The 18,843-nt window shown below is 55.7% G+C and overlaps 3 protein-coding genes across 4 annotated transcripts; all 3 read right to left on the bottom strand.

Moving 5' to 3' along the window:
* Positions 1-707: 707 nt before the first annotated feature.
* On the bottom strand, positions 708-3,744 carry SMIM24 (small integral membrane protein 24). The gene is made up of 4 exons (XM_047777558.1): positions 3,508-3,744; positions 3,067-3,178; positions 2,708-2,773; positions 708-1,422 (listed from the first exon to the last, which is right to left on the bottom strand). The coding sequence occupies exons 1-4, from the start codon at positions 3,725-3,727 to the stop codon at positions 1,257-1,259; spliced, it is 564 nt and encodes a 187-aa protein (XP_047633514.1). The 5' UTR covers positions 3,728-3,744; the 3' UTR covers positions 708-1,256.
* A 1,183-nt stretch (positions 3,745-4,927) lies between these two features.
* On the bottom strand, positions 4,928-5,811 carry SMIM44 (small integral membrane protein 44). Its single transcript, XM_047777561.1, has 2 exons — positions 5,594-5,811; positions 4,928-5,433 (listed from the first exon to the last, which is right to left on the bottom strand). The coding sequence occupies exons 1-2, from the start codon at positions 5,793-5,795 to the stop codon at positions 5,192-5,194; spliced, it is 444 nt and encodes a 147-aa protein (XP_047633517.1). The 5' UTR covers positions 5,796-5,811; the 3' UTR covers positions 4,928-5,191.
* Positions 5,812-9,846: 4,035 nt separating this feature from the next.
* DOHH (deoxyhypusine hydroxylase) lies at positions 9,847-18,438 on the bottom strand. Of its 2 annotated transcripts, XM_047777557.1 has the most exons (6): positions 18,179-18,215; positions 15,580-15,665; positions 14,904-15,242; positions 13,160-13,236; positions 11,271-11,511; positions 9,847-10,236 (listed from the first exon to the last, which is right to left on the bottom strand). In XM_047777557.1, the coding sequence occupies exons 3-6, from the start codon at positions 15,175-15,177 to the stop codon at positions 9,917-9,919; spliced, it is 912 nt and encodes a 303-aa protein (XP_047633513.1). In that variant the 5' UTR covers positions 15,178-15,242; positions 15,580-15,665; positions 18,179-18,215; the 3' UTR covers positions 9,847-9,916. The 2 variants fall into 2 exon arrangements, with proteins under 2 accessions (XP_047633513.1, XP_047633512.1); XM_047777556.1 differs by lacking the exon at positions 15,580-15,665 and having other exon boundaries at positions 18,179-18,438.
* Between the last annotated feature and the right edge of the window lie 405 nt (positions 18,439-18,843).

Raw genomic sequence — 18,843 nt, 5'->3', positions numbered from 1 at the left:
AGGAGAAATAACCCCCTACCACAACCCTCTCCCATCCTGGGACATGAACCTCCAAATTTCACCTTAGCCAGAGCCTGCATGTGCCCCATCCTTTGGGCAGCCTGGGCTTCCATCCCAGCTCTGCCAACAGCAGTCAGGGAGATCTGGCCAGTGACTTATCTCTTTCTAAGTCTCAGGAAGAGACTAAGTCTCTAAGTGTCAGCTGGAAAGTGGGACTAAATGCCTACTGACAGAGATTGAGACCAGAAGGGTGCTAGGTGTTCAGCCCCAGCACCTATTACGGCGGTTGCTACATTTTTTAATTTATGGTTTTTCTGCCCCCTGGTGGACCATCCTGGGATGTCCTCAGACAGAAACTCCCTGCCTTCTAGTTTGGTTCCTGTACCAACCCCACCGCTACGTGCTCCACAAGGGAGCCCCAATTGCCAGCCTTTATCAGAGTTCTCGTCAGGAAATGGTTAACATGCAGGGCAAGGTCCATGGCCCAGAGAAAGTGAGAAGAGGGGGGAGAAAACAGGGAAGATGGAAACAGGGAGAGGAGAGTGCTTGTCTCTTCCCAAGATAGTGCACCCTGGGGCCCTCCACCCTCCAGGACCCAGTTCCCAGAAATGGAGTCACATGACCCAAAACCCTGGGGTGGGGGGGGGGCAAGGATTTCCTAGGAGACAGGCCTTCAGGCTCAAAGTCCAGGACTCAGGACAACAGAATCAAGATCACAGGGGGAGCGTTTAATCTGCCCTGGGCATCTGGGCTCTGTGGAGTTTGGTCTCCCACACCTGCCGGGGCATTGCCCCCACCCTGTCTCCCACAGCAGAAACTAAGTCCCGAGGGATGATGGGAGCCCTCTGAAAGGCTCCCCAAGAGGCAGCCTCTGGCCAATACTGGTCCTGAGGCTGAGTGGGAGGGAGGAAGTTCTGGCTGACAGATATCAGGCAGAGAGGAAAGAAAGCAGATGGTGGGTAGAAGCAAGTGGAGCCACGAGACTGCAGCGGCTTGGGGGTTTCTTGGTAACCAGGAATGCTCTTCAAGTGCAAGAAGAATCACCAGGCAGAACCAATCATAACACATATAGACCACATAATGCACAAAGAGCCTTCCTTGAGGGGGGAGGGTGGGTCCCAAGTGTCTTCATTCAGGGCACTGTACTCTCAACCCCAGATGAAGTCACTGTGCTGGCTTCACGTCCAGGTCATAGCTTCTAGGGCGTGGAAGTGGCATCTCTGGGGGGCTGCCTGGAGGTGGTGGCTGTGGAATCTTCACATGGCCGTGTTCTTGACTTTCTCCTCGTCCTGGGGCTCCTCTTTCTCCTCCAGCTCCAGCCCCAAGTTGCTCTCTCCTTTCTTCTTGGACTCTTTGTCCTCAGCCTTTTTGTTGTTATTAGTCTTTTTCTCTTTCTCTTTCTTCTCCTTCTTGCCTTCTTTACTGTAGGGACACAAAGGCCCCAGACCACAATAAGGAACAGAGTCACTGCCACTTAATGAACACTTACCTATGGTAGGCCTTGTGATGAGTGTTTTACAAAAAAATATATTATATATCTTTGTTTAATCTTCAAAACAGCCCTAACAAGTCAGCATTGTTTTTTCCATTTTACAAAGGCAGAAACTAAGTCTCAATTGCCCTAAGGAAGGATGAGTGATGAGAGGATAGATGGATGGGTGGATGGATGAATGGATATGTGGATGAATGGATGGATGATAAGATGGATGGTCGGATGGGTGGATAGGCAGATGGGTGGATGAATGGGTGGATGGATGAAGGGATGGATGGGTAGATGGATGAGTGGATGGATGGATGGATGGGTGGATGGATGGATGGAAGGAAGAAGGAACAAGCCTGGGAGAACACTACCAATTAGGGGCACCTGTGAGATCTAGAGCCTTCAACACATCCTCAGAGTAGGAATCACATTTTACTAGGGCTGAATTGGGTCTTAAACAAAGCATAGTCTAGCCTGCACCTCTCCCTCAGGTGCATCCTGAGCTCAGCTGAGACTCTTCTAGGATAGTCTCCTTCCAGCTCCTGCACTCCTACTCCTGTCCTCATGCCTTTGCCCAAGTTGGGATCTTGCCCCAGCAGAGCCCCTAGCCCTGACCATATCCTTGAGCCCTCTGTCAGAATCGTGTCTTGAAACAGGACCATGGGAGATGCTGAGTCCAAGAGTGTCATCCACACCACTTCACACACTTGTGCAGAGACACCTACACAATCCCACACCATAGCCTTGTTCAATAGGTCTTTGTTAAGACCCTACTGTGTGCCAGGCTCTGTGTTGGGCACTGGGGACACAGCCAGGACCAAAGCTAATTCACCTACTGAAAGCCACTCTCTAGTGCTGAGAAATTGATAAATGACAAAGATAATTTCAGCTGGCAGAATGTTCAGAGAAAGATACAGGGCTGTGGGGTAGAGTGTCAGGAAGGCTGATGGGCAGAGTGGGCTTCTGTGAGGAAGAAACATCTGAGCAGGGACTCAAGGAGGGACAGAGCCAGCCAGATGATATGGGGAAAAGTGTTATCAATCAGAATCAACAGTAAGTGCAAAGGCCCTGGGGCAGGAATGTTATTGAGGTGTTCAAGGACAGCAGAGGTCATCTTGCACACCTACCCCTCCCCTGAGGAGAGCCCCTAAGGAGCCCTTCCTGAGGAGGGAACTCACACAGACCCCCCTGAACCCCCCCATGTCTATACACACCACACAGGCATACCTCAAGTCCACATTCTCATACGGGTTGGTATTCATTCTCAGTATGGACCCCTCTTCATCCTCAGCTCTGCAGAAGAGATAAAGATGGAGGGGTGAGGTTGGGAGAAGGACAAGAGCAGGGACAGCCTCAGTCTGTCTCCCCCAAGTTGGCGGGGGGGGACTCCAGGAAGCATAAGCGTGTACTACATGGCTGTCCTCGGTGTGGGGTATAGGTGGAGCAGGGAAATGGGGACATGGGGAAAGGGACCAGAGAGGGTCATGAAGTGGGAGGAGGTGCCCAGCACTTTGGAGAGAGGGGGGAGGGCAGGGGAGGGGGGCCCAGGGATAGGCGGCCAGGAGGCTGGGGAAAGGGGTTCCCACCTCTCTTTGGAGCACCAGAGACGGTTGGTCAGCATGAGGACAAAGACGATGAACAGGAACCCCACAACCGCAGCCAGGCCCACCAGCCAGGGCTTCAGGCGATACTCTGAGGCTGTCGGAAGGTGGCAGGGAGGGGACTCAGAAATGGCAAGGTAAGGAGCTCCCAAAAGGAGAGAGGGAGAAGGAGGCTGGGAATGGTCAGACAGAGGGGTCTTGGAAAAGGTCTGGGATTCAGAGGGGTGTTTTGGGGGGTACTCTCAGAGCTGGAGTTAGGAAGGGGGCCTCCGAGAGGGGCCTGACCCCATTCCTCTTCTGCCTGCCCCTCCTCTCAGGTGCCTCAGTTTCTCATCAGATGGGGAGATGGCCCGCCCACGGCCAAGCCCATCCCCAGACCCCTCCTCCCCTGTCCGCCCTCCCAAGCCCCAGAGGTTAGAGCCCTACCCTGCTGGGCCTCAGCTGGCGACAGGAGCAGGGCGCTGAGCAGAAGAAGGGTCTCCAGGGTCCCCATGGCACCGAGGAGCCAGCAGCCAGGGTGCTGGAGTGCGCAGTCCTGGTCAGAGCCAGGGGAAGCCCTGCCCAGCCCCTGATAAGAGGGCAGGCAGGTCTGGAGGCGGAGCAGGCCCAGCACAGGGGCCCTCCCTGTGCCCCACCTGGTTGGCATCCCACCCCCTCTCCCCCGCCTTCCTGGAGGGCAGACTCTGGACCCTGTGTAACAATTAACTCAGATCCCAGTGCCCCGCCCCAGGACCGCCAGCCTCATGGTCCTCCAGGCTCCCTGCTGAGGCGGCCCTGATCCTCCTTCCCCACTCAGTGTGTTTCCCCATCATTACTTTTGCCTCTCTACACATCCCAGGAGATGCTGCCACCTGCACTTTGCAGAGAAGCCATGGAGGCCAGGAGCACCAGACCCGGCAAAAAGAGCTGGAGCTGGGACATGAACGTGGGTTCCCTCACCACCTGCTTATACTGCTTCCTCCCCCGCCTCCCGCCCCCCCTCCCTCCGGCTCCCTGAGCCCTGGGGACCTGCAGCCAGCTCAGGGCTGAGCACAGGGATGGGCCACATGCCCACAGTCCACTTCCAAGCCCAGCCACTCCCGTGGGGCCGGAGAATGCCCCCCCCACCCCCACCACTCGCCGCCCGAGCAGCTGATGACTCAGGCTCTAGGCTCTCCTGTCAACCTTGATCCCAGGTTGATTAGATAGGGGAGCCTGCCTGGGCGAAGGGGGAACCGCACCCCAGCTGCCACGGGGCAGCCACGGCCCAGTCACGTGGCAAGAAGGCCAGAGTGGGGAGGCCCTTCTCCAGGCCTGAGCCCTTGGCAGGGCCCCTAGGGGCTGGGGGATGCCAGCCCCATGGCTCCCACAGTGCAGGGCCAGAGGGCCTGCATATTTCCGGAGCCCCTCCCTTCCTGAGGGCTGATCACAGCTGTCCTTGTGCACAATGGCCTCCGCGGAGCTCCGGGACAAGTCGACTGCAACCAGGCAGGCAGGCACAGGTGAAGCTCCCCCTGTGTGCCCTGTCCTGTGCAAAACTCAGGAGGGAAGGAAATCTCCGTGCCGCCAGTTGGGAAGTCAAGACCCTCAGAGACGGCTGGATCCCGCAGCCCTGCAGCAATGCTGTGCGAGGCGGAGGAGCACAGCGGAGCAGGCTTCTGCTGCTTTTCAAGGCAGGTGGCTGGGCTGGCCTCGGTCCGCAAAATGTTCTCTTTCCTCTGACCAAGTCATTCCTGGGCTGTGTGCCTCCATTTTCCCACCTGATAAATGGGGTCGATAAATCCTACCTCAGAGGATTCAGTGAAATAATACAAGGAAAGGGCTTGCTTAGCACAACAGCCAGCACATTCAAAGCACTAGCTAAGGACTGGCCACTATAATTATTATTATTTTTAAAAAGCTTCTTAGCGTTTTCGGTTTACAGGTTGCCAAGTGCTTGGAGGGGGCTGGGTAGCTTAGGTTCTGGGAATACAGGGGGAGCAGGAGTGTTAGAAATAAACCAGCCTCCAACCACTGGCGCCTGCCAGCCAAGAACAAGGATGTTCTCTGTCAAGGCAGCTGCAGATAAGTGAAGGGCTCTGATGGGCACACATCCCGTCTCTACAACGGCATTTAAACCGGCTCCCCTGGCTCAGCCCAGCCTCCAGAAGGAGCTTCGGGATGGTGGATCTTTGAAGGCGATGGAGGGGCGGCGGGGCATGCGGGCTGGGGCTTCTGCAGGGGCCCCCTCGCCGCCCCCATAGGTGGCATCCTCGTCACCCCGCCAGGCCAGCGCCAGCTGCAGGTCCAGCTCTTCCAGATCCTCGCCCTCTGGGCTCTCCGGCAGCTCCCGGGGGGCGTCCTCCTGGTCTGGCTTTGGGCCAAAAAGCCAGTCTATGGGCGGGAGGCTGGTCAGAAGCCTCCCAGGGTCGGGCCACGCCCCTTGGCTCCCTCCCTGGCCAGGAGAGGCCCTTGGACCACCCCCTCATCCCCCACCCCCCGCCCAGTGGTCCAGCACTAGGCCAAGCCAGACTCGTGGTGCATAGCGGCTCACCGGCCAGGTCGTGGGCGAGGTCCTTGATGAGATGCCCAACAATGGCATAGGCCACGGCCACCACCAGGAGCGCAGCCAGCAGCAGGTACAGCACGTACCTGGGCAGGCGGATGGTGTCCAGTGGTGGCGGATGGTACTCCTCATAGAGTGGCGGGGCTGGGCTCCAGCCCTCCATGCCCTCCTCGACCGCCCGCCCTGGCATGGCAGCCACCCAGCGCAGGAGAGGCCGGGAGGTGACCCTCGTGGTGGAAGTATTAAGGAGCTTTGGGTAAGAGGATTGGGGCTCCCCGTGGCCACCATCTGCCTGGATTGATCACATCGCAAATCACTTCCGCCCGCAGCACCCCCCACCCCCCCCACTCAGCTCCAGCCTCACCAAGTGCTACCCTGCATGTTCATTTCCACCTCAGGTCCCTTGCACATGCTGTTCCCTCTTCTGGGATGACGTTCCCTGCCCTTATGGATCCGATGTTCAAGACGGGGACATAGACTCTGAGAAATGTATAGCCTTAGAATAAATGATGTGTTAGAAAATGAAAAGTGTAGTTTCTGTTGTGGCTCAGTGGTTAACGAACCCAACTGGTAACCTTGAGATTGCGGGTTCAATCCCTGGCCTCACTCAGTGGGTTGAGGATCCAGCGTTGCCATGAGCAGTGCTGTAGATCACAGACGCAGCTCAGATCCCACGTTTGCTGTGGCTGTGGTGTAGACTGGCAGCTACAGCTCCAACTCGACCCCTGGCTTGGGAACCTCCATGTACCTTGGATGCGGACCTAAAAAGGCCAAAAGAAAAAAAGAAAAAAGAAAGAAAATGAAAAGTGATTTGGGGGTGGGGGAGACCATGGTTTAAGGGGTGGGACTGCTTGGAGGGGAGTTAAAGTTTAAGTAGAGCAGACAGGGCCATGTTCAGATGACATTTGACCCAAGACCTAGAGGACAAAGGGAATTAGTCATGGGAGTACCAGGAGGAAAAGCTTTCCAGGCAGAGGAAACAACAGGTGCAAAGGCCCTGCAGCGGCCGTGCCTGGACTTGACCTGGGTGTTCACTGGTGCCCTCTAGTTGCAGCTGCGGGGAGGACAGACTGGGGTTGAGGATGGTGGGATGCCCGAGGGCGAGACTGGTTCACTGGGCGCCCTCTGGTGGCTTCTATGTAGAGGACAGACTGTGGGAGTGAGGGTAGGAACCAGGGATTCTGGTGGGGAGGGACTGCTCTGGTCCAGGTGGAGGCAGGGCGGGAGGTTGGGTGTGGGCAGAAGTGAGGTAGATTTTATTTCTTTTTTTTTCTTTTCCTGTTTTTTTCTATTTTTTTTTCTTTTTGTCTTTTTCCCTCCCTCCCTTTCTCCCTCCCTCTTTCTCTTTCTTTGTTTTGTTTTAGGGATAGATTTTAAACTGACCAAACCCTAGTGTTTTCAGGCTGAGCACCTGGAATGATGGCGTTTCCACTTCCTGTAGGAGGACCTACTTTGGAACGTAACATGAGGAAATCCCAAGGACATGCTAAGTTTGCGATGCTCATCAATGTCTAAGTGGAGATGCCCAGACTAGACCCCAAATCGGGAACTCAGAGGAGGCCCCTGCTGCAGTCAGGGCTGTGGCTGTCACTGGACATAGAATACCAGCTCCAAGAGTGAATGAGGCCACTTGGGTGGGGTATGGGTGGGGCCTGAGAGTCCAGACCTGGGCCAGTGAGGGAGAGGAAGGGGAGATGGAGGACAAGTTCCCTAGAGTAGAAGGGCAGGCTGGGTCAGAGGCTGCAGAGAGGGGTGGAGTGCAGACTGAGATATGACCATTAGATTTGGACACTGGGAGGTTACCTGTAAGCAAGAACAGTTCTGAAGACAGGAAGGAAAGAAGGAAGGGAAATGAGAGCTTGTGAGAGTCTGACAACCTTCTAGAGCTTATGGGGGTGAGCGCTGAAAGGCTGGGGTCAGGAAGTGCTGCAGGTGATTGCTGTTTTTCTGTTTTTAAGAAATTACAGCCTGCCTATGCTAATGGGCAATGAGAGAAACCGGGGGAAGGGAGAATGGCTGAAATGATGGCCAAATTGGCAAATGGGGCTGGCGTCCAGGGACTACATGGTGGAAGTGGCTCCCAGCCAGCACCTGAGGCTCACGTGAAATAACAAGTGTTTGATCTTTGTCCTGATGCCTGGCATGGAGTTCCTAGAACCCTGTAATTTCTTTTTTTTTCTTTCTTTTTTTTTTTTTTTTTTGTTGTTGTTGTTGTTGTTGCTATTTCTTGGGCCGCTCCTGCGGCATATGGAGGTTCCCAGGCTAGGGGTCGAATCGGAGCTGTAGCCACCAGCCTACGCCAGAGCCACAGCAACGCGGGATCAGAGCCGCGTCTGCAACCTACACCACAGCTCACAGCAACGCCGGATCGTTAACCCACTGAGCAAGGGCAGGGACCGAACCCTCAACTTCATGGTTCCTAGTCGGATTCGTTAACCACTGCACCACGACAGGAACTCCTAGAACCCTGTAATTTCTTAAGTGATGGGGGCCAGAGGAGCGAACTTTATGGTTCATAATCAGCCCCTTTCCACACCTGCATGTATGCTAACGAGGACGGGGGCAGGGGTAGCTTGGGGATGGGGGCTGGTGGTCAAGGGAACTGACCCTGGGATTAGAGGGATGGAATTTTCAGCCCCCCTGCCCCCAGGGAGAGGTGAAGGGTTGGGAATTGAGCTAATCATCAATAGCCAATGATATAATCAGTGGTGCCCACATGATGGAACCACCATAAAAGCCACAAAAACCCTAAAGGAAGGGGCTTGAAGAGCTTCCAGGTGGACAGAAGTGTCTGAGGAGGAATGCATCCCAAACTCCACAGACGTTCCTGTGTTCTGGGACCTTCTGGACCCCGTGCCTCTTCACCTGGCTGTTCATCTGCCTCCTTTATGATCAACAGGTAAGAAAAATGCTTTCCGGAGTCCTGTGCGCCATTCTCACAAATCATGCAATGTGAGGGGGTGGTGGGAGCCCCAATTTATAGCCAGAAGTATAGGAGGCCTGGTCTTGGGACCGGCGTCTAAAGTGGAGGCTGTCCTGCAGGACTGAGCCCTGAACCTGTAGGGTCTTCGCTGACTCTGGGTAGAGAGCGTCAGAACAGAACTGAATCGTAGGACGCCCAACTGATGTCCAAGGAGAAATGGGAAAATTGCTTGGTGTGGAAAGTGCGTCAAATGTGAAATTAGGTTCTACTGTTAACACTTATTTTATAGAGTGGTGTGTGGGCTGCTTGAGACTGCATGTGGAGGAAGTAGGGGAGGTTAGTGGGAATGGGAACCCATAGCCCGAGCTCTTGGCCATACCACTAAACCCTTTCCCCCATGCCCCCAATATGGGCTGGGTGAAGATAAGGTCTTGGGGAGGGCCAGCTGAAGGGCTATTCCCCTCAACCCCCTTGGAGAAGGCTGGCTGGGCAGGCTTTACTTCTGGGAACTGATGGTGAAATAGGAGCACAGCATCTGGAGCAGGGCAGATCCCAGAGCTGAGCTCTCCAAAGGCCCTGGCCCTCCACACTTAAAAGATATTCCTTTAGGAGTGTCCGTTGTGGCTCAGTGGGTTAAAGACACAACTAATATCCATGAGAATGCAGGTTCAATCCCTGGCCTTGCTCAGTGGGTTAAAAATCCAGCATTCCCCTGAGTTGCAGCATAGGTCGCAGATGCGGCTCGGGTCTGGTCTTGCTGTTGCCATGGCTGTGATGTAGGCCCTCAGCTGCAGCTCTGATTTGACTCCTAGTCTGGGAACTTCCATATGCCTCTAGTGAGGCCAAAAAAAGTAGAAAAAGATGTTTCCTTAGAGCACCCGACCCTTCCCTCTGCCACCCCCACAACACAGAGAGTCATCACTTGACAAAAATAATTTAATAGTCCACATGGGCAGTATCCTGGGACCTGCTCGTCCCTCCCCAGGCCTTGAGCTCCAGCCCAGCCCACCCGACCCAGGGATCACCTCCTTACCCCAAGAACAGCACTCTGCTGCCCCCAGACCCTACTCAGCCTGAAGGGGGTGGGTTTCCCCCCAGCACCTTTCCCCACACCCCCACATTCCTAGCAAAGCTGGGCCACAGCATCCCAATGCCCCCAAGCACAGCCCTGCCCCTGTTCAGATGCCCCGTCCCACACCGACACTGCAGCCCTGTGCTCAGTGGGGGAGAGAAGAGACCTCAGCCTGGCCCCAGAAGCCTGCAGTTCCCTGGGGGGTCAAGATGCCAAAGCAGCCAGGAGACAGGACGCAAGACGCAATTCACTCCAACGTGGTTTATACGTGAGGTCATTTAAATGCGAAGTCCACAGGGGAGACCCCGGTGAAGCTTCAGGAGGGGGGTGCGCGCAGCTGCTCCAACCCATCCGCGTACTGGAAGGCTGGCCCCGTTTCATACTCGTACATGTCCAGAGCCACCTCACAGCTCTCCCGCACCACGCGCTCGGGGTCCGCCGCGTAGGCCCGCAGGGTAGCCAGGCAGGCGGGCTGGGCGATGGCCCCCAGGGCCTCCGCGCACTCGTGTCGCACCATGGGGCTCTCAGCCGGTCGTGCCAGGGCCGCCGTCAGGTGGGGCACCGCCGCCTCGTGCTGGAGCTGGCCCAGGACATAGCCGATCTCATGGCGGAAGAGGGCGCTGCCGCAGAGCAAGCCTGTGGGAGAGAGGGTCAAGGCCTGGGGGCATCGTCGGGACAGGAGGGGACCTGGGGTGGGGCACTGGGAGTCAGAAGGGACTGAAGGGGTGGAAAGGGGGTTCCAGTCTCAAGAATACCGCAGCCCTGTCCTGGTGCTTAGCACAGCTCACGGGACCCAGAGTCTCCCGGCAAGAGAAGCAGTGAGAACCCAGCCACACTGGGAACTCAGCCCTCCCTCCCTGCCTGTGGGTGTGCTGGACTTGGCCTGCTCCTTCCCAGGCCCAGGGTCCCTCCCTGCCTCCCCCTGGACTTCTGTGTGGTCCCCACACCTCCCAGTGTCATTTTCAGATGTGTTGTACATTTGTGCTTCTGGCTTTCTACATGCTCCCACACATGATAAGGGTCCCTGGCCATTCACCCTCCACAGCCTCACAGACAGCCCTTGCCTCTCCTGATGGGGAACTCATGGCCGGACAGTTTGGCCTGCCTGTGATCAGATGCCACTTTTGAGGAGGATTGTGCAGCCACTGCCCCAAGCACCCCCCAGAACAAACCTACCACCTGGCTCCTGCCCAGCCTCCCTGGGTCCCTGACAGACAGGAAGCTCCAGGAGGGCAGAGCAGAGAGGGGCTGGATGGGAAGCAGGACACCTTGGGCCTAAGAGGTTGGGCAGGGGACCCTGGGATGCTCCAAGTTACCTCCTCTCCTTTGCAGGTGGGGGGGAACCCAGCACCCCAGGCCTGCACAGGGCTCAATACAAAGTTGGGTTGAAAATGGCAGTGATAAAAGAGGGCTAAGGAATTAAGAGCCAGGCTGTCAGGGATCAGATCCCAACTCCACTGTCACTCAGACCGCTGTGTGACCTCAGGCAAGTCTCTCTGCCTCTCTGGGCCTTGGTTTTCCTCACAGAGAAAAGAGGGTAATAAGCATACCTGCCCACCTGAGGATGGGTATTTTCATGCAGAGACCAGGACACATGTGCTCTGGGACAACTTGCTGGTATCACAGATGCAGGCCCTGACCCCGACCCCCAACCGCAGACCCCTCCTCACCCTCAGCCAGCGCCAGGGCAGCCTCCTCGCCACCAATGTCACGCAGGGCAAACATGGCTCGGTATCGGTCAAAGAGTGGCTGGGCCTCATCCAGCAGCATCTCCCGAAGCTGGCCCACATCACGCTCCTGGGCGGGTGGAGCGGGGTCCACGGAGAGGTAGGGCCCCTGAGCCACAGGCTCCCCACTGTGCTGCTGTAACCACTCCAGCCGCCGGACAGCCAGCTGGCAGGTCTCAGCCACCTGGGGGGAGAAGGGCACACAGGTGGCTACTGGGGACAGGGTGGGCATATGTGACAGGCCCTCCCCCGGCCACCAGGTTTAGCAGGGGCAGAGCTGGGCAGAGGACTAACTAATCCTTCCAAACAAAGCAGCAGGGGCTGCTGTGATTAGGGAGTGACCAGGACAGTAGGCCAGGAGGGGCTCACTCAGAGGTGGACATCAGAACCAGTAGAGAGGGCGTCATGTGGAATCAGCCAGTGCAAAGGCCCTGGGGCAGGACATGCTGGACCCATCAGGAAAGAGGCAGTAACAGAAGTGACCTGAAGGGACCAGGCCAGACTACTGAGGGCCTGTGGGCTAAGGTGAGGACTTAGGATTTTGTCCTACAGGCCATGACAAGCCATGAGTCTTTAGGCACAGAAAAGGTCAACAGATTTAAGTTTTACATACACCCCCTGGCTGCCAGAGATGCGATGGACTTTGAGAACAGGATGCTCAATGAGAGCAGCAGACAGAAGGACACAGTGTGGGATTCCATGGACAGGAAACAACCAGAACAGGCGCATCCACAGAGACAAAGAGTGGGTTCCTGGTTGTCAGGGGAGGGGGTGGGGAATGGCTGCTAAAGGGGACAGTGTTTCCTTTTGAGGTGATGGAATGTTCTGGAATCAGAAGTGATGGCTGCACAACACTGTGGATGTACTAAAATCCACCTAAGAGTGTACATTTTCAAGGGTGGATTTTATAGTATGTCACGTATCTCAATAAAGCTGTTATTAAAAGAAATGAGGAGTTCCCATCGTGGCGCAGTGGTTAATGAATCCGACTAGGAACCATGAGGTTGCGGGTTCGGTCCCTGCCCTTGCTCAGTGGGTTGAGGATCCGCACTGCCGTGAGCTGTGGTGTAGGTCGCAGGCGCAGCTCGGATCCCGCATTGCTGTGGGTCTGGCGTAGGCCGGTGGCTACAGCTCTGATTGGACCCCTAGCCTGGGAACCTCCATATGCCGCAGGAACGGCCCAAGAAAAGGCAAAAAGACAAAAAAAAAATAAAGAAAGAAGAAAGCAGGCAGCAAGCAGACTCTGGGTGAGGCTGGCTGGGGCAGCAGAAGTACAGAAGTCGGGTTGGGGGAGGCTAGAGGATCTCCCACGGGTGGAGGGGCTGCCTGTGGACACTGAGGGACAGAGGTGAGAGGGGGCGGGGCCGGCCGAGCAGGGCAGGGCAGGGCAGGGCAGGGGTTACGTGTGAATCAAGAGTGCAATTTTGGAGTTCCCGTCGTGGCGCAGTGGTTAACGAATCTGACTAGGAACCATGAGGTTGCAGGTTCGATCCCTGCCCTTGCTCAGTGGGTTAAGGGTCCGGCGTTGCCGTGAGCTGTGGTGTAGGTCGCAGACGCGGCTCGGATCCCTCGTTGCTGTGGGTCTGGCGTAGGCCGGTGGCTACAGCTCCGATTCGACCCCTAGCCTGGGAACCTCCATACGCCGCGGGAGTGGCCCAAGAAATAGCAAAAAGACAAAAAAAAAAAAAGAGTGCAATTTTGTCCAAAGGGGCAGTAGCTAGCTGGCCTCTCTCAGCATCCCTGGGCCAGGTGGTCACCCTGGCAACCACAGAGTCTGAGGCTGGTTCCTAGACCAGAGACAGGGAGGGGGAGGGAGAGCCAGGCTTTGATACCTCAACGACAGGGTCAGTAGAGTACTGCTTCAGGATCTCCAGAACTTCCGGGTTCCCAATGGCCCCCAGGGCCTCCCCTAAGAAGAACAGGGCAAAGTTCTCGTTGGTTGGTTGGGAAACCAACCAGGGATGCCTCGGCAGTGTGGGAAGGTGTGGAGAGGCACTAACCAGCACCATGGCCTCCTTCGTGCCCCACCCCCCACTCTGCCTGGATCCTGCGTTGTGGCCCCAACCACCGCCCCAACTGTGGCAGAGCAGAACAGGAGCTGGTCCAGCCCCCAAGCTGCACCAATTAGAGTCCCTTCCCCAGAAATCAGACATCACTGGAACCTGGCTGGAACCCGCCCTGGCCGGCACCCCTAGAGTCCATGGCCTAGAGGGGAGATGCAGACAAGTGTGTTGTAACAACTTGGGGGCACTGGTGGCAAGGAGCCAAGAACATCCAGTCTGGTTGAGCCTGTTAAGGAGAGCCCTGAAAACCTGAAGGTTTTAAGTTGTGACGCAGGCAAGGAGGGTCAGCAGACAGGCCGCAGGGTCTTTGCACCTGCTGTGCCCTCTACCTAGAGCACCATTCCCCAGACATCCACCTAGAAAACTCCCTACTTCACTCGATCTCTGTCCACTGATTAGACAGCAGCAGTACCTGGGAGTTCCCATCATGGCTAAGCGGTTAGTGAACCCGACTAGCATCCATGAGGAGACAGGTTCCATCCCTGGCCTTGTTCAGTGGGTTAAGGATCCAGCGTTGCCATGAGCTGTGGTGTAGGTCACAGACTTGGCTTGTATCACGAATTGCTATGGCTGTGGCATAGGCCTGTGGCTTCAGCTCCGATTCGACCCCTAGCCTGGGAACCTCCGTATGCCGCGGGTATGGCCATAAAAAGACAAAAGGCAAAAGACAAAAAAAAGGAAAAAAAGAAAAAAGCAGCAGGACCAGAGTTCCCCTGTGGCACAGTGTGTTAAGGACCTGGCATTGACACTGCCATGGCTCAGGCTGCTGCTGTGGTGCAGGTTCAATCCCTGGGCTGGGAATTTCCTCATGCCACGGGTGTCCCCCCGCCCCAAAAAAAGTGCAGTGGCACCTCCCGCGCCCCCATCCGTTCCCAGCTTTTTTTTTCTGCTTTTTAGGGCCACACCTGCAGCATATGGAAGTTCCCAGGCTAGGGGTCAAATCAGGGCTACAGTTGCTGGCCTACACCACAGCCACAGCAACTCGGGATCCGAGCCCTGTCTGCAACCTACACCACAGCTCACAGCAACACTGGATCCTTAACCCACTGAGCGAGGCCAGGGACCCAACCCGCATCCTCATAGATAGGAGTCAGATTTGTTTCCACTGCACCACAATAGGAACCCGCTGTTCCCAGGTTTATTTCCCTCCTTAGCACTTACGTAAGTGTTTCCATCATAACATGACTGGGGGAGTTCCCGTCATGGCTCAGGAGAGGCCAGGAATCGAGCCCACATCCTCATGAATACTCATCAGGTTGTTACGACCGAGCCACAACGGGAACTCCAGTGATCGCGTTTTATGTGGCGAGAAGGGATTGTGAAATTCAAACCTCAGCGCCACTAAAGCCGAACTGGCTTGCAGCCACACCTACGTGTTGACTGAGGCTTAGGATGGCTCTTTTGCTTTGGTGGCAGAGTTGAGCTCTGGGGATAGAGATCATCTGAACATCCACATCACCCGCCCCCACAGAGCCCGCCTGGCACAGAGCCCAGGCCTGGACCCGCCGCTCACCTGCCTCATGGCGCACCATGGGCTCCTGGCAGGTGTCACGGAGCACATCCACTAACACGGGGATAGCCCGAGAGTCCTGCATCTGGCCCAGGCAGTAGGCCAGCTCATGCTTGAGCAGTGCCGAGTCATCACCGAAGGCCTGACTGATCCAGGTGATGGCTCCTGGACCTCCCAGCCCTCGAAGCGTGAACAGGGCCCGGAAGCGGGCCTGCAGGGGCTGCCCAGGGTCCACTAGCGTCTGCCCCACTGCCTCCACCTCTTGCTCTGTCACCATGATGCTGCTGCCTTCCTCAAGTTGCTGGGCTTAGGCTAAAGCAGGGGACTCAGGGACTGGAGGACCTGCAGCAGAAAATGAGAGGCCAGGTTAGAGGTGCCCTTTGTTGCTTGCTGATTTTTTTATTTCAGAGATAGGACATCAGTGGGATGGTTTTCTACCTGCTGACCAGCCTGGTTGAAAGTCCAGCTCCCGCCCTGCCTACTTGCTGTGTGGCCTTTCCTAAGGTGCTTTCCCTCTCTGGGCCTCTGGCCTATACATCAGCAATGACCTCTGCTGGTCTGCTCCCCACACAGCAGCCAGAGGGACTGTAGTAACTGGTCCCCAGGCTGGCCCTCAATGACACCCACCTCCTGGTATTTGTGCCCTTGGTCCCCCCCACCCCCAGTGAATAGGGCTGACCTGGGTGAATAACAGGATAGGAAGAAACAGCAGTGTGACTTCTGACGGTAGGTGGTAAGAGACACTTGGCTTTCTCCTTGTTGGCTCTAAGGAAAGGCAGCAGCCATACTGTAAGGAAGTTCAACTAGCCTCATGCAGGGGCCCAGAACTGAGGCCTCCCACCAACAGCCAGGAGAGAGGAAGAGGCTGAAAGCAGCTCCTCCAGGCCTGATCCAGCCTTCAGATGATGCAGCCCTGGCCAGTGTCTGCACTGCAACCTCATGAGAGATTACAGCCACAACCACCCAACAAAACCAGGCATAGATCCGAGTCCACAGAAACTGTGAGATAGTGTTTACTATTGTTTAAAGGCTGCTAAGTATGGGGTAATTTACAAAGCATTGGTAACTGACATGAGAACCCTTTCAGTATATAAACTGGACCAGTGCCTCCCTCACAAAATCCTCCTATGGTGCCTCCTGACTCAAGCTCCTTAATTGTCTCAAAGGCCCTGCACAATGTGCCACCATCACCTCCTCTCTCTTCTTAGCTTCTTTCACTCGACCAAACAGGCCTCCTCAGTGTTCCTTCAACACACCAGGCACCTCTGCATAGGCTGTTCTCCTCCCCAGGAACATCTTCCCCAAAGGCCACCATGCTCATCCCTGAGACGGCAAATGCCAGCTCCTTAGGGAAGCCCTTCCGATTCTAGTCTCGTTCTGCTTTATTGCTCTTTGAAGCACTCACCACCACAAGATACTGTATTTGATACAGTTTAGCTGTTTATGGTCCATCTTATCCCTCACTAGAATATGAAGCAGGGATGGAGTCTCTCTTAGTCACCCCTACTTTCAGCACACAGTTCCTCAGTAAGAACAACGGTCATAGGATAACGGCAGCTGACATTTACATAGGACGTGTGATGTGCCAGGCGTCTCCTCTGAGCCCTTTAAATTCCTGAACTCATTTCATCCTTGCCATAACCCTTTAAGACAAGCAATGGGATCGCCACCTTTTAACAGGAGAGAAAACACAAGCATAGAGAGCCGAATCACTTGCTTAGGAACAGGGTGAAGAGTTATCAATCCAGGCAGCTGGGCTCCAGAGTCAAGCTCTAAACCACATACCCCATGTTGAACAGATGAGTTAAGATGAAAGGACAGGAGCTCCCGCTGTGGCACAGCACATTAAGGATCCTGCATTGCTGCAGCTTCAGCCTACGTCACAGCTGCAGCTTGTATTTGATCCCCGGCCTGGAAAGTTCCGTATGCCATGGGTTCAGCCAAAAAAAAAAAATGTAAGGACACAGCTGAGCCTGGGAGAAATTTCCCCACACCCCACCCCCACCCCGCTCCATCTTCCAGACCAACAAGGATGCTTCATGAACCTGACAAGCAGGCTGTAGCTCCCAGTGGTGCTGGCAGGGCAGACCTGGTTTAATGAGGGAGGTGCGGCTGCCTGAGCATAAGTGACTATCAAAGGAGGTGACTCTGAAAAGAGGGACCAACAGAAACCCCAGAAGCCAGGGGTGAGCAAGCTGGCAAGGTGTTAGGGACCACTGAGACCTGACCTCGTTCTACACAGATGAGCTGTGACCTGTTTGGAGTCACACAGCAAATCAAGGTCAGACAGGACTCAGGACTCCTGACTCCCGATTTATGCAGGGCCTCCCTCAAGACACAAAGGAGAGACACACACTATTTTCTTCCCTGCCATGACCCCAAGACCTAGCACAGCGTCTGTCACCATGGTAGCAGGTATTCAAAAAGTGCCCTTGAATGAATTGACCACACCAACCTCACAGAGTTGCTATGAATGAAGTTATGTTCGTAGAGCACTGAGTACCATGGATGGCACTTAGGATGCACTTGATAAACCAGCGCTGGTATTAAAATACCAGCAGGGAGTCCAACACCCATCTCTGTGCTCTGAAGTGGCACACCTAACCACTTGAAGCCTGCCACTCATACCTCAGGCCCATTTTTCAAGGGTGTGGGCGTGGGGTTGGAGGACCCGCCCTCAGCCAAGTCAGAATCTGGGGATCCGCTCACTCTTGCGAAGGTGTGTCTTAGAGACAGACAAGAAGAATTAGTAAGGGATGAAGAGTTCAGGATCCCCGAAATCTGGCCCCTCTAAACCAAGAATTCCCAACAAAAAGACTTCTGACAGACACCTTTCTCAAAGAGGGATCGCTCCGACAAGGCATACCTCAGGGCTGCTTGCAGGATCCCCCAGCGAGGACAGGCTTCTCAAAGCTCTTTGGAAGAGTCTCCTAGCATCTGGATGTCTCTAGAATTGTTTACGTGGATCCCCAGTACTGGACCCCTCACAGGCTGGTTTTTCCAGAACCCCGAGAAAGGAGTCGCCCTATCTGGGACCCCCGCCCCACACTTTGACTCTTCAGCGAATGGATCCTCAGAGACAGGGTCTCCAGAACTCAGGGGAAAGATCTCGCCGGGACCTGTCGGAGGAGGCCCTTTTACTCTCCCCCACCAGCCAACGAACAGCGCCGGGATTCCAAATGAGGCGCCCTCCTCTTTCCCGCTCGCCAGGCCTGGACCCCACCCTGTGCTCCCCGCCACCAGAACGCTCCAGCGAGCTCCCAGATCGAAAGACCTACCAGACCGTCCGGCCCCCGCCGCTGCCACCACCTCTTCACCAACCTCGACGCTCACTGAGCGCTCTGGGGGCCGCCATCTTATCACCCACGTGACCGGGTCGGACGACACCAACGCAGCACCGGGGGGGTGGAAATCCAGTCAGAGGCTCCACAGAATGAGGAGATACGGAAGCGCGAGTTATCACCTGTGCCAGAGTTCATACTCAGACGTCAGTCGGAGTCTATGAGCATTCCTCAGGAAAGCGGAAGGGCAACTTCCATCCTTCCCCTGCGAGAGATTTTCTGCGGCCTACCCACTCGGTAGGACGAGTGGAAATGGTTTGTGCCCATTCAGCACGGAGGTGGGCTGGCTAGGGACGGAGCATGCGTAGTGTCCCCAGAGCGTGGTCAAGTTTCAGGGGCGCGACTAATGGATTTCCTGGGCTGGAAGCGAGATTGGAAAGGATTTTTTTTTTTCTGTCTTTTGAGGGCCGCACCCGCGGCATATGGAGGTTCCCAGGCCAGGGGTCTAATCCGAGCTGTTGCTGCCGGCCTACGCCAGAGCCACATCAAGGCCAGATCCGAGCCGAGTGTCTGCGACCTACACCACAACTCACGGCAATGCCGGATCCTTAACCCACTGAACGAGGCCAGGGTGCCCGCAACCTCATGGTTTCTAGTCGGAT

Source organism: Phacochoerus africanus, chromosome 4 (assembly GCF_016906955.1).
Source record: "Phacochoerus africanus isolate WHEZ1 chromosome 4, ROS_Pafr_v1, whole genome shotgun sequence".
Taxonomy (NCBI): domain Eukaryota; kingdom Metazoa; phylum Chordata; class Mammalia; order Artiodactyla; family Suidae; genus Phacochoerus; species Phacochoerus africanus.
Note: the sequence above shows the minus strand (reverse complement) of the source record. Positions and strands in the feature narration are given on the sequence as shown.